Source organism: Sporothrix brasiliensis (genome assembly GCF_000820605.1).
Source record: "Sporothrix brasiliensis 5110 chromosome Unknown Cont19, whole genome shotgun sequence".
Taxonomy (NCBI): Eukaryota; Fungi; Ascomycota; class Sordariomycetes; order Ophiostomatales; family Ophiostomataceae; genus Sporothrix; species Sporothrix brasiliensis.
In genome coordinates this window covers 1,480,735-1,508,348 of record NW_024467138.1, presented here as the reverse complement: position 1 = coordinate 1,508,348, position 27,614 = coordinate 1,480,735, and the positions used below count along the sequence as shown (strand labels likewise).

Sequence of the window (27,614 nt, the reverse complement as noted above, 5' to 3'; positions counted from 1 at the left end):
TCCTATGACCCGGATACCGCTGCAAATGAACTACAACGTCCAACAAAGTCCCAAAGACACCCTTTAAATCCCACGGGAGCGCGTGTGCGAGAGAGGTGTTGGGGGGCGATTTCAACTATCGTTTCTGAGAGGGACTATTTTCCGGCTTCCGACACTTGCCCGTCGCCCACTGCCGTTGTTGCTGTCTGCCGCCGCCGTTGTCGTTTGCATTGTCGACAACGCCGCCGCCGTCGCCCGCCGTCAAACCGTTGTCCGTTGAGACCAGAGCAAAGCAAAGTGTAAAAACAAACGGAAAGAGAACACACTTTTCCATCGCCTGACGAAAATAACACTCCACAAATCAACGCCAAAAAAACAAGCAACAGCAGCCGACAACCATGCCGGGCGCAAGTGTAGCCGTCATGCCAACCGCCGCGCCGTCCGCGCCGGCCGCCGCAACCCCAACCGCTCGGAAACCCTCCGCCGCCCCGGAGAGGAAGTACAAGTGCCAGTTCTGCAACCGCGCATTCAGCAGAAGTGAGCACCGCAGCCGTCACGAACGTTCGCGTAAGTACTTTTGGGAGATGATCTGCCTTTTCACACGTGCAACTATTAACATCCTCTAGATACCAAAGAGAGACCCTTCAAGTGCATGAAGTGTAGGAGTACATTTGTGCGCCGTGATCTTCTCCTTCGTCACGACCGTACTGTCCACGCCAAGGATGGCGGCGTCCCTCTGCACAGCGACGGCAAGCGCCGTGGTGGCGGTGTGGCCAAAGCGCGTGCCGTCTCCGGCCCGTCCAAATCCACCATCGCCTCCATTGACACGGCTGCCATCGAGCAACTGGAAGCGAGCAGCGAAGGTATTTTTGACGTCGAAACCGCTGCTATGCTTGTGGCTGACTTGCATCACAAAGCCACTGCCGCTGCCCGCTCCTCCAGCAGCAGTCCCTATGAGAACGCAAATGGCATCCCGCCTTTCCCCCAGAATGGCCCCAACATGATGGAGCCCGCCGTCACGTACCCGTCCGGCGCCATTGCCATTCCCCAGTGGGACTCGTTCATGGCCCAGTCCGACTCCAAGTCGCACTCCATTGCGTCCAGCGCATCCGGTGCTTTTGAAACTCCGTCCTTTACCGTTGCCAACGCCAGCCAGCCTCTGGCCACGCCGCTGCCCTCCCTCAGCGGCCACAACATGCATCGTATGTACCTGCACCCCGCCAAGACGAACCATGCCGATCCCCACAAGGCTAACCCACACGAAGCCCCCGTCGCTGCATCGGTCTACCAGACGGAGCGTCCACGTACGCCGGTCGAGCCGCCCCCAACCCCGGCTGGCTTCAAGGTCCCGCAGGTCAACAACGACGACGAACGCAACGTGATTCTGGACAACATCCGCAACGGCGACACGGAGCATGCCATCCCCGAGGGCTTCCGGGTGCCCAACATCTCGTCCATTAACCGCTACCTGTCGACCTACTTCGGCCTGTTCCACCATCACCTGCCGTTCCTGAACCCGGCGTCGTTCAGCCCCACGCAGACATCGCCCCCGCTCCTGCTTGCGGTGCTGTCCATCGGCGCCCTGTACGCCTTCGACCTCGAGCAGGCGTACATTCTGCACATCGGCTCCAAGGTCATGGTCAACCAGTTCCTGCAGCACAAGGAGAACTTTAGCTCTCGCAAGTGCCCGCTGTGGACCATGCAGAGCTCGCTGCTCAACATGGTCTTCGCCAGCTGGAGCGGCGACCCGAAGGGCCTCGAATGGGCTTGCTCCATCAAGAGCCTTCTCGCCAACATGGTCGCTGGCAACCGCTACGAGCTGAAGCTGCGCCAGGAAGGCCGTGAGGGCCGTGCGCCCACGCGGTCTGAGTGGGTTGAGGACGAGGGCTGCCGCCGCACCTACTACGCCGTCTACATCTTCTTCGGTCTGCTGACCATGTCCTTCAACTACACGCCGGCCATCGGCTTCAACGAGTTCGAGGACCTGCAGCTGCCGTCCACGGAGGCGATGTGGAACCTCAACGTGATTGACGAGGCCGCGTGGCAGGAGCAGCTGAAGGCGTCGCAGACGGCCACCTTTATGGAGGCACACGACAACCTGTTCCAGGGCGAGACGATCAAGTACAGCGCCTTTGCGACGCGCGTCATGATCAACGCCCTCTTCCTCGAGGTCTGGTACCACAAGCGCAGCCCGGAGGCTCTGCAGGACGTCGTCACCGAGTACAAGCTTCGTCTGGCTCTCGAGACGTGGGAGAAATCCCTAGAGCTCTGCGAGCCCGAGGCCTCGGCGGTGCCCCTGAGCGCGCCGCACAAGGGCCACCCGTTGACGTTCAACGCCCGCGCCATGTGCCGCAGCGCCCGGGCCCGTCTCGAGGTCGACCTCAAGACGGTGCAGGAGGCGCTCCGCTACCACGACTCGTACGAGGTGGCAGCGGCCATGTCCAACGCACGCGACAAGGTCAAGCGCTCCGGCGAGATGCTCAAGGTCATCCAGGAGTGCTACGAATGCATCGAGACGGCGGTCGCCCAGGGCGTCCGCTGGGTGGCGCGCACCTCGCCCACCAACTGGAGCATCGAGCACCCGCTGTGCGGCATGGATCTGATGATCATCCTCAGTCTTTGGCTGTATCGTCTGGAACACGACGAAGAGGCAGCGACCCAGGACGAGCTGAAGATGTACGAAAAGGTCCGCCAGCTGTTCGAGCAGGATGTGGAGGAGGCGTTTGCCACGCAGCTTAGCTCCATTGTCGCACGTCTCTGGGGCTCCATGCTCGACGAGGTTGTTGTTTGGGGGTATGTATTTTTTTGTGTGCCCTTATTTACCTTTAGGATTTCGACGACATGAACTAACTTTCAATAGTATCACGAGACTCATGGGCGAATCGTTCCGACTCCACTCTCAGGCCCTCGTGGGTTACGTGGACGACATTGAGGCTTCTAGTGGCGCAACAACCCCGTCCATGACCTCGCAGGGCGCCGACGAAGACAGCGTTCTCTACTAATCTGAGGTCGTCGTCTTCACCGTTGCCACCCACTTCTTGACACTCGTTTTGGGGCGCTGGGTACCTTGTCGTGCCCATCTGCCCTACCACCCCTATACACAATGCATCTTTATGTCACATCATTTCATTACCGGTTCCAAGGATTTTCGGCGCGGGCAAAGGACAGACGGCGGTCACGTGGCAGTTTCCTTTTTCTTTTTTGGATTTTCCTTTCCACTGCTCTGTCTCGTTTTGCTCTTCATTTCATATTCCGTCTCTCTTATTGCTCTCTTGTCGATTTATATCTCCTTTGTCACACATTTCCTACATCGCTTTTTGCTTTTTGCTATTTGCTTTTTGCTTTCTTGCTTGGTCTTGTTCTTGGGTCTTTGATTTCTGTCTGCTGTTTCTTCTGCGCTTTGCTTTTCAGTTCCTCTCATTTTCTTTGCATCAAGCGGGCCTATACAATTTGGATGGGTCGATGGTCACCTGGCAACTAATATAAGGGGCAGGATTGGGGGCACACATTGGTTTATTACACTTTTCTCGGCGATCGAGAAAAAGGACGGGGTCATGTTTTGAACAACACAAAAACAGAACAAGACGTCACATAAAACTAATATCTGCTTCACGGACTTTTTTTTTGTTGGCTGGTCCATATGGAGGAATTTCCTTATCTCTCTTTTGTCTTTTTTACATTCTTGTTTTACTAGCTATGGCATGCTCCCTCATCCTCACCACCTGGGGCCAGGGAGAGGTGCCTCCGTTTTAATGCTGGACGTTGTGTTTTGCGAGTCTTACTGGTCGCACCCCCACAGAAACACCAAAAAGCCAACTGCTCCTTCTCTTCTCATTTTCTTGTTCTTCTCATACCCACTCTACTACTCTTTTCTCACTACTTGTCCCATTATCACCACCTCTCTCCCTCCCGATACCTTGTTCGATATACAGATTGTCTTTCAACTTCTTTTATATTCGTCGCTTTCTGTTACATTTCCTATGTTTACTTTTTCCGCAAGATTCATTCTCAGTTACTAGTTATCTAGTTATGCCAAGTTTTGTTTGTCTTTTCTCCATTTAGTTTTTTTTTTTTTTTTTTTTTTTTTTGAATTTCCGTGAAGACGCTGTTGCACAATGAGAAACAATGGTGATGCCTTGCAAAAAAGTTGAAAAAAAAGGTAAAAGAGGTCGCAGAGCCGAAAAGTACACAAGAAGGGGAAGTCAGTACGATGAGCGAGTCTAGTCAGTATGCTGCAATGTTTACGTTTTTGTTCTGTTTCTTTTGTCATCATGCACGTCCTCCATCGTTTCTAGTAATTATTTTGTACTCTTGTTATCACACGTTTTCAGCATCCCATAGCAATTCAATCCAACATACTTCCCTCAAACTGACATCCCCAGGGCTGCACCGCTTTCTCTGCTACTCTATCAAGGTTCGACTCGTTCCGCCAATGCTAGAGGTGGAATATGATGTTCTCGGAGAATTTCGTACGGTTGCACTCTCCTCTTATTTGCGTAATACAGCTCACGATCGTCTGGCTCCTGAGATTCCCCGGACATAGAGGGTGTGGATAAAAATCAAATAAGGTTAAGAGTGAAATCGCATGAGATTATAGGCAATCGAATAGTATAGCATCAACACTGTTTATGGTGCTATGCTCATGCTATGGCTTATTCATAGCACCCTTTTACGCGTCCGTTGTGAAGAGGCCCTGGAGAATGCATCGGCCATTTCCTATCCTGTTGAGCTTTATTAATATAGTTTGCTCGCCTTGGACTGTATGTAGTCCAGCATACCGCCGTACATCACATTTGTCGCCGCCAGTTTCCGTCCCAAAGCAAAACGATGATCGACGTCCGGGTAAAGTGCACGGCCATGCAGCACCGAAAGTCGCCTTCAAAGACGGAATAATACAAACGACCTTCCTTTGCCAAAATGAGACTGAAAAGAAGACAAAAAAAACATAGATTTTTTTTTTAAATCTTACCCGCCCGTCCCGTGTCGTCAAATTGGAAACGCAATCAGAGCCAGGAACGCTTCAGTATACGACACTCGACTAAATAAAGTGCAATATAAATCGAGCCCGCACGTCCTCAATGCGTCATTGAAAATGGTTGGCGAATGGCGAAATCTGCACAGCCAATCGCTGTCCATCCCCTCGATCTTGCTTCTTTCTTTTAAGAGAGGGAGTGGAATGAGTATGGGAGACACGCCACTGGGACCAACAGGCACAACTTACTACCGCACATGCCCTTCTTTTTCTTTCACTGTGCCTCTTTGAATATTCCTTCTAAGCCATGTGACCGCAGACGACATTCCTATATCCAGCCTCAATTCGCACAGCTTTCTTCCTGGCCAGCCTGGAAGCACATCACGAAGGAGCATCAGAGAGGGCGTGAGCTAAAAAGTAGACCAAGTCAAGTGAACCGCATGAGCCAAAATAAAGCTGCCTCGACAATTTGGTACGACAGTAAGGTTCAAATTCCGCGTGGCCTCCATTTTCCCTCTCGCCGATTTCTTACCATAGGCGAGATCGACTTATTTGGTGCAGCAGAACGTTCATGCACGTATCTGCGGCCACCCGTCTTGTTTTTCCGCCTGTGCTACTTTCTCCTGCCTGCTCAATTTCGCACTCGTGTCTCATTTTATTTTACTTTGAGGGTGTGCAGTGTTTTTTTTTGTCGTATTCGCGGCCTAAATGCTTATCTCGTTTTCCCTCGTCTCCTCCTTGATGTCAGATAAAAGAGATCATGGTGATGCCCGTCGTAGGCAGTCCGAGATTCGCTTTTGAGTGCCGCTGTTTGCCCTCCACGATTCTTCCACTTGTCCCTTTGACTCGTCCATTCGGTCCGTATAAAAGCATCGCTGTTTCACTGGGCATGGCATCGACGTCCTCCTTTGCTCTTTCCGAAAATGGACCTTGCCAGCTATCGGTGCGCCTCGAAGCTACTTTCTCTCAAATAGGAAAGAGCGGCCCGGTGCGTAATGTGTTCAGAAAGGGAAAGAGCTTCGTATTCTAGATCGTGCCTTCCTCATACGCGGCGAATCGTGTTTTGCCCCCTCTCCTATTTGGAGGTGTTTCCTCTTGGCCGTCCGCAGTCCTTCTCCCTGTTTCCTGTCACCAACATCCTTATCGACACTGCCTCATCCGACGCGTCGATACATTCGAATCCACACCCAAACCGGATCTCTTCGACACCCCCGTGCCTATTCTTCGTCTGGACCGGAGGCTCCGCTTTTGGCCGTCTCAACATTAATCCAGGTTATCTGCGAGCGTATCATTGCTAATCCTGTTCCGCAAGTTCTGCTTTCAATTGGTCTCTGGTGAAATCCTTCCTGATCGCGTGGCAGGAGATGCTAAATACCCTTGCACGTTGGTGGCGTTTGATGCATAGGAAGAAGACATTGAAGTGAATCCTCAGTGGTATCCTCCATCGGCTTCCAACCTCCGCTGGCCTTGTGTCCTCCATTCTCCTCGCTGTTTTTATGCGTGCCTTTTTTACTTTACTTTCCGGGCAAGTGAATGTTAGCTGACCAGCACGGCATTGATAGAGTCAGGATCTTACCGTCGTCCTCTCCGTTTACTTGGACGAGAACCTTTGTCGAAAAGACTGGGGGGCGTTGTTTACCAATGTCAGCTGTCGTATTTCTGAGCCCTCACCGACCGATAGTCCTGTGTGACACAATCTGTACGACTCTCGAGCCAAACAGCAAAAGGGGCGAGGCCAGAACACGGAGCCACAGAGTACAGAGAGGAAAGGAGGAGAAACAAGTACGGACGGGGTACTGAAAAGGAGAGGAATAGACACCACCTGCCTCACCCCCTCTCGGCCTGCGGTCAGCCGTTTTTCTCCACGCCCCTACTTCCTACCTCGTCACCCGTCATCGTTCGGTGCCTTTTGACTTCTTCAGGTCCAGACTTCTGTCTGTTTCGCTTTCATTATAGCATCGCTGAATTTCTCTCTTGTTTCTTCTCGTGCGGCGCAGTCGTTGCTTTCCCTTCCTTTGCTTTGCGAGGCGGAGCTCTTTTGAGCACTTCGTCCGTTTGGTCCTCCTCACCTTCACTTTTGTCACCATCTCGTCTGTCATTCACTGCTCCGTACTTCTTTCTTATTTTCCCCACCCTCTTCTTTCACTTTTCTTCTTTTTATCTTTCCTTACATTTCGTTACTGTCGTTCAGGATCGTTATCTGTGCTTCTTATTTTGTGCTCCACCCGGACACCTTGTGTTTAACTCTCGTTCAGCTTGGGCAGTTCCCTGTTTGCGATTCACTCATCCACTCCTTGTCTCCACGTTTCCCGCACACTCAAAACAAAAAAAGCGAGGTTTTATTGCGCGTTCATTCATTATCTCGTTCGTTTACCCATTGTCCGACTGTTGCTCAGTCCACCGTAACCTTGGACAAATCCGATTTATCTAGATTTGGTACAGCAGCACAATTAGCCATCCTATTAATTCAGCGTTTTGCTCGTGGCACCTCGACCTCGTATACAGAGGACACAAACGACATTCGCCCAACCGTATCCAGCAGACTCGTCCGGGCGCGCTCGTGGCCTTGTGATCTCCCCGTGCAGATTCCAGGGGCTTGCAGAGCGTTTCCATCTGGTTGCCATCGATACACGAAAACGACATCCTCAAACAGACTTCGCAGGTGTAGGAAAGCACCTCTTATGGAAGTGACCCTTCCTTCAAAATAACAATGGCTCTTCGTCGACGTTTCGCCTTTCCTAGCTTCAGCGGAAGTGCGTGGTCCATCTCCGCCGTTGTTGGCGCGATCCTGCTTTTCGGATTCGCTCGCCCTGCTGCAGCCGATTGTGAGTGTGGATATTCGACGGTAATCGACGGTGATGTGCAGGCCTTTACCGACTTGATCGAAACGGATTTTGCGCACCTCGACAACATTTCGACAAACACCGATTGGGTGCGGCAAGCTTTCAATGTGACAAGCGAGAAGGACCGCGGCAGCTATGGAGAGATGTACGCCATCGAAAACATGCGGACACAACCGGACCCGAACGGCCAGGTCGAGGATGGGCAAGCCAAGAACGGCCAACCTGCGGGTTTGGACTTGACTGTGAAGGCCAATATCGTCGCCGGTATGGTGCCGGTGTCCGAGATCGACACCAACCGGACGGATATTCTGTACGGAAGCTTCCGGGCAGGCATGAAACTAACCAACGTTTCTGGAACCTGTTCCGCGTTCTTCTGGGTATGTATAACTATGACAATGGGATATGGTCGCATGTAATTAAGTGCCTTACTGACGTCTGTTGCTGTTAGTATTTCAACGACACGCAAGAGATCGACATGGAGTTTTTGTCCAAAGAGTACAACGCGTCCAACAACACGTATCCCGTCAACCTTGTGCTGCAGTCCCGCGAGGCAGCCGAGGATGGATTCGACGCCCAAGGCACCCCGACCTTCCTTAAAGTCAACCTTCCGTTCGACCCCACCGCAGACTTCCACGAGTACCGCATCGATTTTCTGCCGGGCAGCGTCTACTTTTACGCCGACAGCGAGCTCCTCGCCGAAATGGATAGTGACGCTGTACCGACCCACGCAGGCCATCTTGTCCTGCAACAGTGGAGCAATGGGAACCCGCTATGGTCAGCCGGACCACCAACGGAGGATGCTGTTACAACTGTCTCGTACGTCAAGGCCTACTTCAATTCGTCCTTGCCCCAGCGCCAGCAGGACTGGAACCTCCGCTGCCGCGATCCCAGCGCACCGGGTGCCGTGTGTACCATTCCTGATTCGACGGCGACAAACACGACCCCGGCGGGTTGGTTCTTTACGTCTCAGAATAACATGACCAACAACCAGACAGTTTCTGGCCAAAAAAACAGTGGCAGGATGACAACCGCAGCGACTGTCCTTTGGCCGGTGTTTGCCATCGTCTTTGCTATTGTTGGCTGGGAGCTCAATATATGGTAATGCGGGACGCGCGAGATATTGGCAGGGAGCGGGTGTTTCCAGTAAGCCGACAATAGGTCTCACTGGCCAAATCGCAGGATCCGCGTATATAACAAAAGCTGGGCGTGGACAGTTTCTCATTTCTTCTTGTTTCTTTCCTGGGTCCTTGGCTTCCCTGTTTGGGACCCTTTTCTTTGTTTGAATTTCTGGGATTTGGTACTTGGCTAATTTGGCAAGAGATGGAGCACCATTTTGATTTAACCTAGGCTGCACATACTTTTTTATTTCTTTTCAATTTCTTGGAATTGTTTGTTGGGTTAGATTCTCTCGTCTCTCGTGCGAGCGATTGCCTACGTTTACCAAGGATCGTTTTGGTACGGCCGCTTTCTTGATTTATATTTTAATACTTATTTCCTTTTCACAACAGCATGCCACAGAAAAGGTTAACCATCCTCGCGGCCGGCCGTTATTCCCATGCAATTGTGACAACACCACATCGAAAGCAACATGTGTGTCTAGGACGGACCTGCGGCTACCCTCCTAGGCCCTATTCTCGGAAACTCAAAAATAAAGCCGAATCAGACGCATGCAACGTTCCGCGAGAATGATGAGCGGCACCTTCAGATCCAACATGGCAGCAAATTGTCAAGTCACAAGGCGGAAATGTCTCTCGGCGAGTATCTTATCAATCACGTTGTGTCGCGTGTCGCCGTGCCTTACTTCCTAACTTTCTCCTTCTTCTTTCTTGTTTTCTCTTTTATTTCTCTGTTTACTTTTGTGTTCTGCGTCCCTCTTTTTCTTTTTTTTCTTCTGTTCTTTTTTCTATTTATCGTTTGCCATGCGTTGGGACTTTCCTCACATCTCGACAAGGCTGTGATGTGTCATTGGCCGCGTCTTCCTCATGTTGTCCCATGATGGCCAGTAGCACGACGTACAAAGTTTGCAAACTGACTGGCTTGTTCCGAGAGTACCGCGGAGCCTCGCGGATAACTTAAAAGCAATACTGCTTCTTACTTCAACAACCCCCGCCTGCCACTTGTCAATCTTTGCCCATGTCGTCGTCGCCGGCTCGAGGTCAAACAAATAGGCCGAACTATCGTGCTAGTGCGACCCCAGCTTTCACCTCCCCGAATCTTCTGTGCCGTTTTTACTTTCCTGTCTTTTGCACGCCTCTCTCCTCTGCATCCATCTTCTCTCACGGCCCGATTGGATTTTATGAGAGATGACTTGAAGAGGAAAAGCGGTGGGTGAAACATGTGACGGTTCGCGGAATTCAAAGACCTACGACGGGATGAAAAACTAACAAAACGTATGGCAACACCATTCTGCACGATGAGAACCCGGTTCGCTGTTGACATGTGCGCTCATACATTGCGAATGTGGTTCGGGGACGATGCAGGGTTTGGGTTGCATTCGACCAAATGCTCGTGGCCCCAGAAATACAACAGAGACTTTACGCACGAGCAACTGGCCCCCCTCTACAAATAGAAAGTTCAGGAACAACTACATTTGACGGCGTGTGTGCCAATCACCTCACGCGCCGCCGGCAGAGCATCTCCTGGGTCCATAAACCGACCAAAAAATGGGCCAAACATGGGAAGGGACCCAAAGACACAAGTTCATTCCCTCGACTCCAAGTGCGCCTTTCCCCGGCCTCACTTAGCTTAGACCCCAGTCCGCCTTCCCCGGTCTAGTTTGTCCTCATGGTGCCCATCGTCCCATGTTGCGGCTCATGCTTTTCTTCGCAAGCAGGTCGCCCACGTTGGTAATTTTCACATTTTCTCCGTTAGGCACATCGATCGTCTCTGCCGGTGAATCTTTCGAGGCGCTCGGTCTCTCTGCATGTGGGAGAGATAGGTAGGGTGTTTCTCCAAAGTCGTATGTTGCAAGATCGTCATGATCCCCCTTTTGTGTTGCATCAAGCCTTTTTGTTCTAACTTTATTTTTAATTACCTTTTTTGAGCTCAACGTGTGCCTTTTCCCGCCCCTCATCCACGTTTCTGGTTTTTATGGCACCTCGCACCTTATTCTCTTAGCCTGGGAAACGACCATGACACAACCGGGGTATAACCAGAGGCACAGTCCCAAAACGTCTTGTGAAAATATCACAAGCAGAAGAGCAGATGCAAGCGAATGAACGGGGATAACGGCATATCAGGATCCCCTACGCCGAACAACAGAGTTTGCAGAAAAGGCTGCGCCGCGATGCGACGATGATCTACTCCGTCTGGCTGGTCGCGCCTTCCTTGGGGTATTTTCTGCTTTGCACTTTCCTATTCGGGACGTGTAAATGACTCGGTGCTACTATCTTTGCATCGCAGCTTCCAATCTCCGTTCTCTTTACGAGCAATGGGCACGCCTTCCCGAAATGGCACCTAAAACAGAAAGGCCGCTGCCGTTGGCCTGCGCCTGCACGCTAAAGATAGCCAATTGCACTTGCACTTTCGGTCACGGCATGCATATCAGCAGTCGCGCCTTCCGCCTGTCTGGGGCTCCACATTCCAGTGGCGGACTGGCTTTTGTCCTTTCCTTTTTGTGTCGACATCTTTCAAATTGTATCGCAGGATCTGCATCTTCCCTTGTTACCTCTCCCATCACGACTTTATGGTTTCTTGCCGTCTTGTCACCTTACCGGGTGCTCTAGCCCCTACAAGGGAGAAAGACGGCAGAAACTGGCCAAGGCAAAATCGAAAGACCCGTATTCGACAGCATATCGCGATATTGTCGACAACGCAACGCCTCGACTCGGGAGGCAGAATTGCACTGCTCTAACGAGCCAACAGAGGCATGCCTATTGGCCGATGCGCAATCCCCCGAGTCCTACGCGACACCTTTCATCGTCCATCATCCTTCATCCTGACGACGATCTTTTTCGGACGGGACTCTGGTATCTACACTGCTCCACCCTCCACCGCCTCTATGATCCCAACTCATCTCGGCCACTTTTCTTTCTTTCTGAGGTTGTATCAATACCAGTCTTCCACGAAGGTAGGGTGGCTCGGCCTTTCTCTTCTCTTTCGTCTCGTCTCCCCCCTACCACCTTCGCATCCATCGCCTGGATCAATCAAACGTTGTCAGCGACGCCGAACTACTCTTCAGCGCCAATCCTACCACGTGGTCCTTTGGGAGTGCATGAGACGCAAGATACCACTCTCAAGTGTCTCATTTGACCCATTTTACCTTGGGCCATCTCCTATGTTCTGCGCCCTCTGGACCTACGGCGGTCATGTCTTTCTGCGGTGCTGGCCCTTCTTGATGGAAGTTGATGTCCATCACGCAGGAGCAAAATTGTGATCCCTCGCCGGGGTCTGCCGGACCAGCGTCCCCTATTCAGGTGTGCTTGCGCCATCATGGTCCTTTGCTCTGTTCGTGCCGGGACAGGCACGGTAAAGTCAGAGTGAGGTTTACGAAGTAGACACAGCCAGCATAGACCGATTCTCTTTCGTTTTCCTATATAAGAAAGCAGCTTTCGTCGACTATCTCGAGCATCAAGAGACCATGCGACTCCCGTATAGAAGCGTTACGACATTCAGCACATATAACGTCACCTTCACGAACTTCCATATAGTCCTTCCTTTTTGTCACTTGAGACACTCATTTTCTAAACATTACCTTTTTATATCCTCTTTACATCGGTCGTCACCCGGTGACGAACCCAGAATCGCTTCAGCCTCGTCGACGAACGCTTGCGTATCGCTACGACCCTGATCGTCGTTGTCTCTGCAAGATACCCGTCGTGAACCTCCCGTTTACCTGTTTTGTCATCATATGTCCAAGCTGCTCTCTTTCTTTCCTGTTTTGCCCTATTTTTATCTTATCGTCGGCTCCGAGATTTTCCCGGCCCACTCGATATCTGCATTCCCGAGACAACACCTCAGCTCGTGCAGTTGTGGAAACTCAGACCACGCAAGGCTCTCTTTTTCCTGCCACACGCACGTTTTTATGCCCGTTATCTGATTTTTGCTGGGCCACTTGATCGCCATCTTTTTTAATTAGCGGCACTAGAAGCATTCCAGACGATTTATTGAAGGGCCATTGTGACCCCATCCACCTCTCATATCGCCCGTTGTGAAGCAGTGCCTGGAATTTTGTCCCAGTCACATTCCAGCCATATTTCATTCCAGCTTCCCGCACCACCGCCAAAGGCACACATTCTGTCGATACTACGAACGATCTCGCACATCAGCCCTCCAATTAGCTGACACCCGAGACATTCTCCCCGCATAGACCACACCAAGGGCCTTTTGACATTGTGAAAATCGCCCTATCGCGCCGACCAACCTCTTGTCAAGCGACAGTTGACGACACCAGCAGCCAAGCAGCATACCAGACAGCGGGAAGGACACACGACAGTCCGCCTCGACTGATCAGTCACTCTCTGCCAAGCAGCTGGTAAAAGACGCGCAAGCCTCAATTCAGATTTATCTGTGGCTGGTAGCATTGAGAGGAAAGGCGAAGGAGGCAAAAATCCCGTATTGCTTCAAATCGACGTACTTTTGCAGTTGTTTCTGTTGCCCGAGGCGAACTTTTCGAAGATAAATAGACCTTGAGCTGTCTTCCTTCAAGCAGCTTGATTCTTTCTTGCTTTGTTCTCTCTATCTCTTCATCACTCGCTCTTTCACTCTCAAACCACCATCTTTCAGTGTTGCCGCCTCTTTAGACGACATTGGTAGCTCGAGAGACCTGAAAGCATCCACCTAACTGACGACACCAAACCCGCACATTCGTTTTTACATCGGGCCGACCCCAACCGCAACCATGACGACTGTTGACGATTCCATTCGCAATCAGAACGAGTCGGGCGTCCTGCCGACGCCGACGGATCCTACTTCGACGTCCACCAGCACCAACGGGCCCTTTGCACCGTCGATTACACCCGTGTCGGCTTCTGGCACGCCGCCGACCATGAAGATTGCTCTGCAGAACAACACCACGTCAAACAAGCTGTACGCTTACATCACCGGCCTCGACATCAACAAGAACAACGCTGTCTGGCTCCTTCGGAGCGACGGTGTCAGCCCCTACTACCCGGAAAACCCCTCGACCGACCTGTCGCCTCTGGCGGCCAATGTGTCCATTCAGGTTGGCGGCCCCGGCAGCGTCCGGACGGTCACCATCCCGCAGGTGGCTGGTGCCCGCATCTGGTACTGCCAGGATGCCGAGCTCACATTCCGCCTGAACCGTGGCGCCAGGGGCCCCGCTCTGGTCGAGCCCTCCGTCTCCAACCCGACCGACCCCAACTACAGCCTGCGGTGGGCCTTTAGCGAGTTCACGTTCAACTCGTTCCAGCTCTTCGCCAACATCTCCTACGTGGACTTTGTCAGCATCCCCGTCGCCATGCGGCTGACGTCCACCGACGGCACGCCTGTCCAGACGGTTGCGGGCATGCCCTCCAACGGTCTTGACTTGGTGTGCGAGGCGCTGCAGGCACAGCAAAAGGTCGACTGTGCTGGCTGGGACCAGCTGGTTGTCCAGGTCAGCTCGCCCTCGGCGGGCACCAAGTTCCTCCGCGCGCTGTCGCCCAACAACGGCCTGGTCCTCAACAACAAGCTGTTCCGCAACTACTTCGACGCCTACGTCGACCAGGTCTGGTCCCACTACAAGTCGACCCCGATCACTGTCGATACGCAGGCCCACTGGGGCACCGTCACCGGCCAGGTCGACAGCTCTGGCGGCCTGACGTTTCCTGGCGTGGGCACATTCCCCAAGCCGAGCACAGCCGACATCTTCTCGTGCAGCACGGGTGCCTTTGCCCCGTACGCCATCAACACGGCTGAGATGGGCAACCTTACGGCACGCCTGTCTGCTGCCTTTAACCGCAGCACGATGCTGACTAGCGCCAGGCAGCCCAGTGGACCGCCCTCGAGCTACTACCAGAACCCCGTCACCAACCACTACTCGCGCATTGTCCATGCCACCAACCTTGACGGCCGCGGCTACGCCTTCCCCTACGACGATGTGGCGCCCAATGGTGGTGTCGACCAGTCTGGTGCCGTGTCGAGCGGTGCCCCTGATGTTTTGACCATCTATATTGGCGGCGGCGGCGCGGGCGGCCCGGCTGTGGCCTCCAACGCCACGCGCTCCAACCCATCCGCCTGCGCGACATGGCCCGTCGTGGTCGCCAGCTCGTCGGCGGCCGCCAGCACTTCCGCCGCTCGCCGTGCCTTCGCCGCCGCCCAGCGAGATGGCCTTGCAGCAGCAGGCCACCATGGCGCCGTTCCTCAACTTGGCCGCGCCGGACGTCAACGTCGACGAGAAGATGCTCCTTCAGGCCCGGGATCACGCCGCCGAGGCTGCGGTGGATCAGGAGAAGGGCCTGCAGCAGCAGCTGCTGACATCGACCAAGAATGGCCTGCCTCCCACCCCGGCAGCCACTGCCGCACCTGACCTGTCCAAGCGCTTCGCCCTGCTCCTGCACCAGGCGCTCGTCTACCTGTGGGCAGCCATCTGTGGCATGGGCCGTTCCGTCTGGGCGCTCGTGCCTCGCCGCATCGCCCAGCCTGTCGGCGCGTTCTGCAGCCGTGTCGCATCATCGCCGGCGGTGACGGCAGTCTCGGCCAGCATGTCCTCGTTCGTCTCGTCGGTCGTCAAGTCCGCTGCCGCTTCGGCCGTGGCAGCCATGCTGATCCGTCCGCTGGTGGTTCGTGCCGTGCTGACGGCTGCCGTGGTGCTCATTACCTACGCTGCCACCGCGGGCGGCAGTGCCGGTGCCTCGCCCATGGTGGCCTCGGCTGTGGCCACGATGACCGGCTGGGCGGAGGAGCTGACCGGCAGCCGTGCTGCTCCCCTCTCCTAGAGTATACATGTCCGTGACAATACGCACACTCAATCTCCCCCGAAACACACTTCACAATGCCCCACGACACATAACACACCCTGATCTCCCCTCGTCACTTCACTACTAGCCTCATCCCGCAGTCCTCTCCCAACACCTAGAACCTTTTCACTTATTCTGCACATATTTATACTACTTACCACTGTTTCTTTCCCTTCTTTGGCATTTCAGCACCGCGCTGGCCCTTGTGGATCTGCCCCCTTTTTACGCAAGCGTTTTTGTCTTTGCTGTAGTTAGTTTTACGATTACATTTTTATACCTTTTTCATTTCTTTTTCTTTTGTTTACATTGGAGTTTAGAAGTCGTGGAGGACCATAACGGGCATAGCCCCCTATTTCCTTAGATACTTGTTTAGCTTTCGCTATTAGATAGATTCGAGCACATTGGCTCATTGAATTCAACACATTATAGGCATTACTGGATGATTCCACCAGTAAACAAATATGGACATAATGGACATAGCCAAAGAGAGTCGATTCATTTCGCAATGGCTATGTATGGCTCTTTTGGTTGTTTTGGTATTTTATTTGACCTTTTCCATATCATACAAATACATCATCATCGTACAAAACCACCGTGACCAGATGACGAGTCCCATTAATCAACTATTCGCAGCCGCTGTGGTTTCGCTGTCCGTAGGTGGAGGAATGGGGGCAACTGGGGCTGCTGTCGCGGCACCAGTGGGCGGTGGATCAGGTGCAGTCTCTCGGGCGGGAGCAGCGACATCTTTCTGCATGGAGGCTTCTGTGGAGGACGACGTAGTCGCAGGAGCGGCAGGAGCCGTAGGAGCGGCAGGAGCCGTAGGAGCGGCAGGAGCCGTAGGAGCGGCAGGTGCCGTAGGAGTCACATGAGCTGCCGCGGCAGGTGGGATCTGTACCGGCTGAGCAGCGGGAGCAACTTGGACGGCAGGAGCCATCGGCGCAAATGTGGCTGGTGCAGGGACAGTGGCTGTGCCCGCCTGATCGGCTTTGAGGCTTTCAGGAGCAGTAGAGGCAGTAGAGGCAGCAGGTGTCTCGGCCGGCTTGCTGTCCTCTGTCTTGCCATTGGCCTGGATCTGCTGGGTGCCGTCTCCATTTGTCTGGCCGCTCTCTGTCTTTTGTCCGTCTTTTCGTTCGCCGTCCTTCTCATCTTTCTTCTCGCCATCGGCCCTCTCCGCCGGCTTGGGCTCCCTCTTCTTCAGCTGTGTCGGGTCCACAAAGCCGTCTGGCACGCCCGCAGCGGCCGGAATCGGCGCAGCAGTCGCCGTGGTACCGCCCGGTCCGACCCAGGCGCCCACAAGCTGGCTCCACCGCAGCTCGCCCTTGACAAGCTTGCGGATCTGCTTGTAGGCGAAGGCGTTGTAGAACGGCAGGCCGGTTTCGACGTCGCGGTAGCGCGCCCGGTGGCCGGTGATGCTGCAGATGGGCGCGTGCGCAGGCTTGGCAATCTTGGCCATGCGGCGGCCAAACAGAATCTGCATCTGGACCTGTTTGTCCTCGATGGCGTCCTCGTCAAAGTTTTGGAGGACGATGCAGCTGCGCGTAATACGGGCATCGGCGGGGGCGGCATCGGCTGGAGCAGCAGCGGCTGGAGCAGCATCAGCGGGCCCAGACGCACCGCCGACCGGTGGCGGAACTGCCTCGCCTGGTTTTGACGGTTCGGCCGGCGCAATTGTCGCTGTTGCTGGCGCATCGTCTTGGGCAGGGACTGCACCTGTGACAGACTTGGGCAGCGGCGGCGGCGGCATCGCGTTTTCGACAGGCGTTGGCGCTCGTAAGGCAGTGGGCGGCACATTGCTGTCCGATGGCACAGTCTCAACAACAGGCTGTGCTGGTGCCGTCTTTGGTGCCTCCGTCAGCGAATCCTGAACCACGGCTTGTTTGGTAGTCTCGGGTGCTTTTGGCGCCAACTCGGAGGCCACGGCAGCGGGTGCTGGTGCTGGTGCTGACAACATCTTGGCCACCGGAGTTTCTATGGTTGTTGGGGTCATTTGTGTCTCTTGTGACGTGGCCTTTGGCTCAGCTGTTGGTGCGCTCGTTCCAGCCGGAGCTGCTATCGTGTCTCCAGTAGCAGGAATTTCGTCAGGAGCGGTCGTGAGCACAGACTTGTCGTCTGCACTGGGATCGGAAGGGCGTGGGGGTTGGGCAGCAGGCAAATTGCACGGCACGACTGTTGGCGTAGGTGCTTCTTGCTGTCCCCCGGTTAATGTAGGGACAGTCGGAGGTGGGACAGGAGCCGGCGGCGTGGGTGCTGCCTCTGTGGATGTCACCTCCGCGGATGCTGGCGGTGCATCGTTCATGCTGACGTTGGTGTTTTCGGTCGCAGCTGGTGTGTCCGCCGTCGGCACATCTGTGACTGGAGCATCCGTCATCGCCACATCCGGGTCACTCTTGTCTGCAGTACCGGGTTGCGCCGTAGCGCCAGTGGCGGATGAGCTCGGCGCTGGAGGAAGACCAATGGGCTGGAAAACAGCCTCGGAGTAGGTTGGTGGTGGTGCTGTCGTTGCTTCGGTGCTGGATGCCGCAGTGCCGTCAGCCGGGGCTGCACTGGGTATGGCGACAGCATTGGACTGTGTTTGAGCAGCTTGTGCATCTCCCGCTGGGGCTGACGCCGGTGTTGGTGGTGCACCGTCTGTTCCCTCTGGCGGCTGTTTCTCTGGCGCCTTGGTGTCTGCTGTGATCTCCTTTGCTGGCCCACCGTCTTCCATTTTCACCTCACCTGTGTTTGGGGGTTCACCCTCTTTTGGCTCGTTTGGTGGCCCACCCGCCTTGGCCTCCTTCTCCTTCTTTTCGGCGGCCGCTTTCTCTGCCGCGGCGGCCGCCTTTTCGGCCGCCGTCAGCCGCTTCTTGCGCGGCGCCTTCTCCTCCATGGCCACCATGCGCCCGACGTGCGACTGCAGCAGGCCCTCGCCCGTCAGCTCGACGATGCCGCTCCAAAACGTCACGACGGGCCCCTCGAGCGTCCGGTTGTACATGGCCGCCAGCTTGGCGGCGCGCTCGGCCTCGCGCTGCTTCTCGGCCTCCTCCCACGTGTTGAGGCTGCGGGCGTTGGCCTCTTCGACAATGGCGGCCTCCGCCAGGCGCTCGGCCTGTGTGAGGGGCGGTTTCTTGCTGGCCTCGTCGCGGGCGGCTTTTTTCGCCATAATGGCCAGCTGCCGCTCGCGGCGGCGCTCGCGCTCCGCCATTTGCTGGTAGAGCTGTTCTTTGCTGGTGCGGGTGGTGGTGCGGGACGACGCGCGCACGGGCATGTCGGCAGCCGTGGGCAGCCAACTGGCGCGCTCGCTCTTCTTCTTTTTGCGTGGCGGCGGCGGCTGGGATGACGGGAATCCGGGGGTCGGTGTAGCGGACGGCGTGGGTGTTGAGCCGCCCGACGCCGACACGGAGCCGGGTGCCCTTCTGCGGCCACCGCGGCCACCACGGCCCGCGGCTGCACCGGCCGCGCCGGCCGCAGCCTTCTCCGGCTGGTCGATGCGCACTTTTTTGCGGAAGCGGGCCGGGATGGCCGCCTGGGCTTTGCGTTTGCGCGCCGCATTGCGCTTCTCGCGCTCTTTGCGTTCCAGCTCGCGCTCCCCCGCCAGGTCATCGGCACCCTCCCGCCCCCTTGGCCGTCCTCGTCGTCGTCCTCGTCGTCGCTCGTGTCCATGTTTTCGTCGTCGTTCTCGGCATCGTCGTTGTCGCGCCGTCGTCTGCGGCCTTTTGTCTTTGCCGCGATCTTGTCACCGTCCCCAGCGTCATCGTCGTCGTCGTCGTCGTCACCGTCGTCGCTGCCATCTTCTCCGTCCTCATCCAGTGACCACCCGGCGTCCTCGCCGTCGTCGGCAAACAGCAGCTCCAAATCGTCGGCGTCCTCTGTGGTGCCCCGGCCGGCGCCGGTCCCCGACCCCGACAGATCACCGCCGGCCGCCGCGGCTACACTCGCAATCAGGCTCTTCATGCGGTTGCCCGCCGTCGCGCGCTTGGCGCGTCCCGTGGCCAGCCATTCAATCTTCTTGGGCGGCGAGGAGGAGGCGTTGTTGGAATGGTCGTCGTCCGAGTCGGAAGCGCTGGAGAGTTCGGACGGCGAGGCTGGTGGGTGGTTTGTGGTGTCTGTATCAACAACCTTGTCCGTTGTCGTAGCCGCTGTGGCGGTCGCAGCCACGCCGTCGTCTTCGGTCGCCATCGTCGTGATGTTGGTTGTGATGGGGACCAATTGTGGGTGGTGTAAAAGAGAAGCTTTCTTTTCTTGGTGTTGAATGCCGACAAAGTTGGGGCTTAAGGCCTTACGGTAGTCAGATAAGCCATCCTACAGCGCTGTGTCGCGTCTTTGCCCACTGAAATTTTGGGGCACGAGCCTAGACCGTGTCTTATCTTATCGGCGTTCAGGGAGACTTTTAGCGGCAGCCGGGTAACGCGTCGCCATAAAACTCACAAACTCGCCGCCAATACGTCGCTAGCGCACTACACTTTGCGGTCTCATCGTGCTGCCGTTCTTTGAACTAATCACGCATTACAGAAATTACAGGCGAGTCTTTCTATGAATATACATTCAAGGATCCTGGTCGTCTACCGTATGGCGTGACTATATACAACCTACTAATGTGGTCAAACGCAATGTACAAGAAACACAGTAGACAAACGTGCCTGAGGAGACAAAAAAAAAATACACCAAGCAATAGAACGAAAACCATCCGCCAGATGCCTTGGAAGAAAATCTATTCTTATGTATGGAGTGATATATTTGCAGAGTGTTTGGTCATGGTGCATTGCTTGCTTCTGCTGCGCCGGCATTGTCCCGAATGCTGTTTGATATGAATAAAGAAAAGCTGAGACGCAAAGACTGGCAGAAACAGAGAAAGGAACGCCGACAAAGGGAACAATAATGATCTAGTAAAATGAGATGTAAACAACAGCAAAACAAAAACACCAAAGACAACCTCACAGCTCGTCCGTTACGTCCCACGCTCTGCAGAAGCCGAGCCAGCTCCTTTGCAGGCAGCGCTGTTTAGAGGTGGGCGGCGTGGTGGTGACGGGCGGCACGACTGGGGCCACTGGCGCTGTCGGTCCCGTCGGCGGTGGCGTGATGGTGCTCGTCTGCGTGCTGGCCGACGTCGTGGCGGGCGCTTCGTCCCAGCACCCCCAGAAACGACCAGGGGTCGAGCAGGTACTGGATGTCTCGGTCGGTGACGGCCTCTTCCGTGGCGATGTTTTTGTCGTGGATGGATCAGCGGAGACGGGCGACGTCTTGCTCGAAATGGACGTAGACATCGACGTCGACGTCGACGTCGACGTCGATCCCGACTCGGTCTCGTCGAGACAACCCCAGAACCGCCCCGGCGTTGCGCACGTGGTTGTGGTCTGTGTCTCCGACGTCGTGGTCGTTGATGTCGTCGGCACGTCCCGCGTCGTGGTGATCCCTGTCGTCGTCGTCGTCGTCGTCGTCGTCGTCGTCTCGTCCAGACAGCCCCACCAGCCCGGCGTCTTGCACGTCTGCGTGCGGGTCTTGGTCTTGGTCGACGTGGCGCTCGTCGACGTCGTCGTGCTCTCCGTGCCGTTGCTCTCGTACATCTTCCAGTTGGCACAGTCGCGGCACTCAGGCGTCGACTTGCACTCAGGCACCGTGTCATACGGCAGGAGGATATCGTGGATGACAGTGCGGATCTTGTGCGTGCCAACGCCCACGCGCCACCCCTTGTCGGCCACCACGTCGTACACGCACTCATAGCCCGCGTGGCACGCCGACTCCAGCGCGTACCCGGCGTACGAGCACGAGGCGGTCGCGCCGTTGCATGTGCCAATGTAGATCGGGTCCGCCGTGTGCCCAAAGTGGAACGCCCCTATATGCTCGCGCGTCTGCGGGAAGTCGGGGTCGGCGCCCGGAGGCACCGGCAGGCCCAAGCGGCCGGCCGCCAGCGCCTCGGGCACTGCCTGGAACGTGACGACGGGCAGGCCGTATGTCAAGCCGAGAAACGACGTCACAGCGCCGCCGAGCGAGTGCCCCGTCAGCCAAATGTTGGCGTCCGGGTACTCGGCCGAGACGTTGGCGTAGAGCTCGCGCGCCGCCATGTAGTAGCGGTTCTCTTCCTGCAGTGCCTTGCGGACACACGTGTTGTTGCAGGCGTAGGTGCCTGTCGCACAGTTGCAGACCTGCCGGTACGTCCACTGGCCCTGCTGCGCGCAGCAGCAGCTGAAGAACAGATTGTCGTTCTCCTTGTCGTTGGTCGTCGTCCCCTCGCCGTCGAACACGGCCAGCGACGTGCCCTTGAGGCCAATCACAATCGTCGAGTTGGTCGCGTCCGCAAACACGTGGCCGCGCAGCCCATCGCCCTCCCACCCAAAGTCAGACGACCGGTTGAAGTGCTGCCCGACGTCGTCCCAGTCCGGCTGCCCGGGCGTCTCGACGTATGCGTTCGAGGCCATGTACGCCATGTTGAGCACCGTCGTCTTGTCTGTGACGTTGGGCATCGGCACGCTGTCCACCGTCCACGCGTCCGGGGAAAGCACCGTCACGTAGCCCTGCTCGCGGGCGAGTGCCACCATGGGATCGACGACGCTCGGGTGCCGGTCGACGAGCCGCTGCAGCGGCGCGGCCTGACTTTTTGCATGCAGAGTCGGCAGCCGATGGCGTGCATAGCCGTCCTCGGCGGCCAGCCAGACGTCGGCATCACGCTGGAGAATGTCGAGCTTTCGGTGGAGGCGTGGATATCGATGTGTGCCGTGGTGATAAATGTGTCTGAGGGTCTGAACGAAAGACGGCTGGTCAGCGATACGCAGAGCATGGGGGGGGGATGGAGAGCGACGGGTCGGCAACATACAAATACGTGATCAGCCGGCGCTGGAGGCTCAGGAGCGAGCACAGGTGTATGGCCGGCCGGCGGTAAAGGCAGAACGAGCTGCTCGGAGGCGCTGCCGCCGGCAGAGGCAGATAATGAGGTCGTGGAGAAGGCGAGAAAGGACAGCAACATCTGGGCCGTGACGCGGCCGGCCGAGGTACACCGCGGTTTTGACTTGCCGCGGGATGGGTATTGCTGGGACATTGTGAGAGCGAGAGCGCGAGATGTGGGAGACGAGAGGAATAGCAGGAGAAGGGGAAATGGTGATGATAATAAAGACAAAGAGATGAAGATAAAGATAAAGATGGCGAGGGCGATGTCGTGATGAGAGATGCAGTCGGACGGTCGTGATCGCCGCGCCGTCGAGGTAAACAAAGGAAAGGACGAAAGGCCAGGAATAGAATGCAAACACAGGCCAGAAACACGAGGCCGCAGTCGGGGTCGTGGCGTGTTGGGAGAACGGCGAGATGTGACGGACCGCGGAAGATCTGTTGACTGCGACGTACTGCTGGTCGCCTCAGTGAGTGTCATGTGAGCGTCGTTTGTTGGGCTATGACGAATTGACTGATAAGGAGCAAGGCACAGGGCGGATTAGGCAGGCTGCATCGGCATCTGGGCTGGGCCGGAAGGCGCGATTGGTGGTGGGTCTGTTTTGGTGGAGAATGCTCCGTTGCCTCGTTTCCCAGGCAGGAACCTAAACGGGTGGCAGAGTGAAGAAGGTATCACTGCATACTAAATTGCCGCATTGGTACTTCAAACCGGCCCATGCACGTGAGCATCATCAGTTTCTCATTCAACCCTTGTATTTACAAGCCCAAGTCAAAATTTATAATGTTCAAAACTATGAAACGTCTCTTTCGTACTGTTTGTTCGTATTGAACTTCAACCCCAGGGTCGATACGTTCAACATTCTCTTCCGGGGCGCTGTTGGTGCAGTTGAGCTCTAGTGCGCTGACTACACAGATCACCGACACAATGGCCGGGGGGTGTTGCCCAATTTAGTAGCTGCGAGTCGGGCGATTCGCAAACGACAAAGACCATTTACAGGGCAGGTGCAATCAGCACTCTAATCATTCGCAGCTGCCTGTCTAGCCCAGGCAGAGCCCAATCGCGCCTGGCAGCTCAGCGTACTCCAGTGTCACAGCGGGCAAGCACGACCAAGCTAAGCTCAATTGCGCCTGCCTATTATTCTCAGCGTGCCTTTCGTTTGAGTCTCCACAACATGCAGAGCAAACGACCTTTCGTCTCCAACGATGACGCTCACCTCGTAATATCTTACTTTCGGACGACCACGCCTCCTCTGCCGCCGCCAACATTCGGCGTAACCCAGCCGTCCGGCATCCTTGCGGTGTCTCTCCTCTCGACGCCGTCGGACGACTGGTTGCTCGCTGCCTCTACATCCTGCCCATCCTCCTCGACGGCCACATCGGCATCTTCGGTGCCTCAAACTACATCAGTGCTTCTGCTTCCTCCAGCGTCACGAAGCCTTTCCTATATCCCTCACCCGCTCTGATATCCTGCTCAACGCGTGTTTTACGTCTCCTTCGCCTCCTCCGCACCAGCCTCTGTCCACGCCAGCTTTGCTCTCCTCGCACACACGCACACCACCTTCACCCCTCCGTTTATATTACCTCGCAAACAACATACACTTCTACACCTCTACGCAGCCCGTGTCTGTTGACCTGGCCCGCGGTTGTTTTGTGCGCTCCTCTACCACGCCTTTCCCCGCCATATTACCCGCCACAGCGGCTCAGCGCCAACAGCTGCCATCGCTGCGTGCAGTCTGTTTTCAGCTCCACTTCCAACCCCCTTGACTACTGCGGGTTTCAAGATCACTTACGGACTTCATGCGTCCGCCATCTGGTGCGTATTGGCAGCATTGTCTGAAGGCTTCCGCCTCCGCCTTTTTGTTTCCAAGGCCTGTCACTCGTAACAATGTTTCCTGTTGCCTTATTTGCTGTGCCATCCCACGGCGGTTCCATCGTTGTTTTACATGAGTCTAGTTCATCTGGGCTTTTGATCGTTTTTTCTTATTTCCTATCCACCTGACGAAAAGGCCCTCCGCAATGAGAATGACTCCATTAACCATGTTTTCAAGCTTGACCGAGACGTTCATGGCGCCGGCTAGCTCAAAAGATGCCGCCACGGCCGGCAAAGCTGCCGGCAGGACAGCAAGCAATCGTCCGAGTCCCCTTCGGTCCAACCGGGCGGCTTCCAAGACAGATGCAAAGAAGTCCGCGTCCGCATCGAGCTCCAGACAACCGTCGAGTGCCCTCGACGGCCCCTCGCCGAGCGAACCAACGACAGACAAAGAAACACAATCGGGCAATGGCAAGGACAAGTTCGACACGTTTGGCGACGCAGCAGGGTCCGATGACAATTCACCAGAACCACCACGGGCTTCCGTCGACATGGATGAGTTGCCCATTGAGCTGATCGGTCTAGCCGACAGGTATGTGTCTACGCTCTCCGTTTACCAAAAATATTTCGTGACAAGCTACTGACGCTCCTCCAGCTTCATCGAGTCCCTGCAGGCCAAAGTGCACCCGACGCCGCCGAACATCGACAGTCTCTCCCAGAAGTTCCAGGACTTTTACGCCACCGCCTCTACCCACATCGCAACACACATTGCCGCCCTGGCTATGCGTCAGAACCGCGAGCGCTCACCACCACCACCACCCATCTCCGCCCGCTCCTCCGCTGCCAGCATCCTGCGGGCCAAGGCGGCGTCCATTGGCAGCAAGGACAAGTCCAGTACACCACCGCCGCCGCCACCCAAAAACGAGTCCGAGCAGCGGATGCTGTCGTCTGAAGAAATTGCCGAACGCAAGCGTGCGCGACGTGTGCTGGAGCAGAAGCGGGGACTGATGGAAGAGGCTGCGGAGCGGAGGCTCTGCGAGGGTATCTACGACCGCATCTACCGGCACAGAACCACCCAGGACGAGGCCCAGGACGAGAAGCTGCGCTCCAAAACGGCCGCGCTCGACCTTGTCGGGATCAGCCCGGCTGACCTCGGCGTCGACCTGGGCGTTGCGACCCCTGCCTCGCCCGAGGCAGTGGCCACAAGACTCAAGGAGGTCCGGGAGTGGCTGGAGCCTGCGCGGCAACAGCTCGTCCAGATGGGCCAGACGCTCTACCCGCTCGGCAAGCTGAACCGCCTCAAGGCGGCGCACAAGAGCATCGTGGACACGCTGGCGCACTTCCACCCGTCTTCGTCGGCCGACGAGATCATGCCCATGCTGATCTATACGCTGATTACGCTGCCGCCGGAGCAGCTCAACGTCGTCAGCGACCTCAACTTTATTCAGCGGTTCCGGTGGGAGCAGAAGATGGAGGGTGAGGCCGCGTACTGCCTGACCAACCTCGAGGCGTCCATCAGCTTCCTCGAAACGGTGGACCTATCCACACTTCGCGCGGACGAGGCGCAGTCTGGGCCCGTCAAGGCCCCGGGTGCGGAGACGCCCAAAACCGAGACATTCCCGCCCGCGTACTTTGCTCAGCAAGGCCTGACGGTACCGGTGCCGACGGCAGCGACGCCAAGCGCGCCCGAAATCAGCACCCCCGAAGCGACGGCGACGGGCATGAACATGAAGTCGACACCGTCGCCCTCGGCAGGCCTTATTGCGGCCGTGCAACTGCGGAACCGGCGGCTGAGTGACTTAGTAAACACGCCCGCCCATGCTCTGAGCACGGCGAGCGACGCGGTCATGAACACCTTCAACGCGGCCGACCAGGGTCTCAAGACAATCGGCAACAGCCTTGAGGGTAGCTACCGCCTTCTGTTTGGTCGGCTTGGCCAGCCACAACAGCAGCAGGTGTCCGGGCCAACCGCCGACGGTGCTGCCACGGCCGACGTTGTGCTGCCCAAGACGCTCGACGACGCACGCAAGCTGGTGACGACACCCCCTCCTGTAAGCGAGGACGAGGCCTCTATCGACGGCGATGATAAGCAGCAACAACAGCAGGGCAAGACGCCACAGACGACGCCGCCGCCCCCGCGAAAGGTCTATCGACGAATCTCAAGCCTCAACATGTCCACTATAGCCAACACAGACAAGGACGGCAAAGACGGCAAAGACGACAAGATGTTGACCGTTCTGGCCGGTCGGAAGGCGACGTCGCGTGACCCGAGTGCCGACAGCTCGCGCAGCTCACGCAAGGCCCTGGCGGATGACGATGCGCCTTCCACGGTGGCTGCCACGAATCCAGCCTTGCTCGACTCGGTCCGCAGCCTGGGCAATTCGTTCAATCCCATGTCACGGCTGTCGAGCATCGGCAACTTCCGCGGATTTGGGCGCACAGCGTCGACGTCGTCTACGCCGTTGGCGGTCGCAGCGGGTGAAAAGTCCGACGGCGGCGATCTGGCTACAGTAAGGACCATTCCTTTTATGAAGGAAAAGAAGAACGACCGCTAACCCTTCCAGGCCTTCCCTGACATTGCTGCTGCGCTGCCGCCGAAACCACAGATCGCACCCCCGGTCAAGCGGTTCATGGAGCTGCACAACCCGGCCGACCTGCGGATCAGCGAAGTAATGGAGCTGCTGCGCGACTACCGGCGACTGGCAACGGCACTCAAAGACCTGGGGGCCTTTGAGAAGTGACGGGGAGAGGAGACGTGAGCGGAAGAGATCAGTGTCATTCGCATGCGTTTACATTGGGCACTCATTTGATCGTCGGCAGCCTTGTTGGTGTTTTCGTCATTGTACACTGCACCTAGTTTAGACATACGGAGGGTTTTGGTAACAACCCAATTCATACGCTTTTCTTCCAGTGCCTGCTCTTGTGGGCGGTTCTGTCTAATAGGCCATAATCCTACTCTATTGGCCAATACGTAGCTCTAGTCTATTTTAGGTATAATGTAAACATCTGCCACTTTAGAACGCCACTCCTCAAATTGCAGGTACAATGCAGCCGTACTACGTTGGGAACAATTCGAAACGAGGAGTCTCGTCAACTCACGGAGGCACCAAAGGTATATCGAAAACAATGCAAATTATATGGAATAAAGAAGAGAGAGAATGCAATAAACAAGAGAGTATGTACCGTGACCAAAAACAGCAAAAGGCAAGAAAAGTTTGTAAGCAAAACGGTTGTCAAAAGTCAGGCCTTACAAAATC

General features: G+C 55.9%; 6 protein-coding genes across 6 annotated transcripts; 4 read left to right on the top strand and 2 right to left on the bottom strand.

Annotated features, from left to right (window-relative positions):
* Positions 1 to 377: 377 nt before the first annotated feature.
* Positions 378 to 2,981, top strand: SPBR_00205 (C2H2 finger domain protein; the record flags this gene model as incomplete). Its single annotated transcript, XM_040758525.1, has 3 exons — positions 378 to 546; positions 606 to 2,772; positions 2,840 to 2,981. The coding sequence occupies 3 exons, from the start codon at positions 378 to 380 to the stop codon at positions 2,979 to 2,981; spliced, it is 2,478 nt and encodes an 825-aa protein (XP_040618228.1).
* Positions 2,982 to 7,661: 4,680 nt separating this feature from the next.
* SPBR_00706 (glycoside hydrolase, family 16) lies at positions 7,662 to 8,896 on the top strand (the record flags this gene model as incomplete). The annotated part of the gene is made up of 2 exons (XM_040759025.1): positions 7,662 to 8,171; positions 8,243 to 8,896. The coding sequence occupies 2 exons, from the start codon at positions 7,662 to 7,664 to the stop codon at positions 8,894 to 8,896; spliced, it is 1,164 nt and encodes a 387-aa protein (XP_040618227.1).
* Positions 8,897 to 13,633: 4,737 nt separating this feature from the next.
* Positions 13,634 to 15,671, top strand: SPBR_00339 (glucanase b; the record flags this gene model as incomplete). Its single annotated transcript, XM_040758658.1, has 2 exons — positions 13,634 to 15,003; positions 15,056 to 15,671. 2 exons carry the CDS (start codon positions 13,634 to 13,636, stop codon positions 15,669 to 15,671), a joined length of 1,986 nt encoding a protein of 661 aa, XP_040618226.1.
* A 640-nt stretch (positions 15,672 to 16,311) lies between these two features.
* Positions 16,312 to 19,847, bottom strand: SPBR_00095 (uncharacterized protein; the record flags this gene model as incomplete). Its single annotated transcript, XM_040758415.1, has 2 exons — positions 16,312 to 19,254; positions 19,278 to 19,847. 2 exons carry the CDS (start codon positions 19,845 to 19,847, stop codon positions 16,312 to 16,314), a joined length of 3,513 nt encoding a protein of 1,170 aa, XP_040618225.1.
* Positions 19,848 to 20,602: 755 nt separating this feature from the next.
* On the bottom strand, positions 20,603 to 22,701 carry SPBR_00324 (lipase atg15; the record flags this gene model as incomplete). The annotated part of the gene is made up of 2 exons (XM_040758643.1): positions 20,603 to 22,333; positions 22,480 to 22,701. 2 exons carry the CDS (start codon positions 22,699 to 22,701, stop codon positions 20,603 to 20,605), a joined length of 1,953 nt encoding a protein of 650 aa, XP_040618224.1.
* Positions 22,702 to 24,584: 1,883 nt separating this feature from the next.
* SPBR_00222 (vps9 domain protein) lies at positions 24,585 to 27,098 on the top strand (the record flags this gene model as incomplete). The annotated part of the gene is made up of 3 exons (XM_040758541.1): positions 24,585 to 24,949; positions 25,013 to 26,867; positions 26,922 to 27,098. The coding sequence occupies 3 exons, from the start codon at positions 24,585 to 24,587 to the stop codon at positions 27,096 to 27,098; spliced, it is 2,397 nt and encodes a 798-aa protein (XP_040618223.1).
* Positions 27,099 to 27,614: the final 516 nt, after the last annotated feature.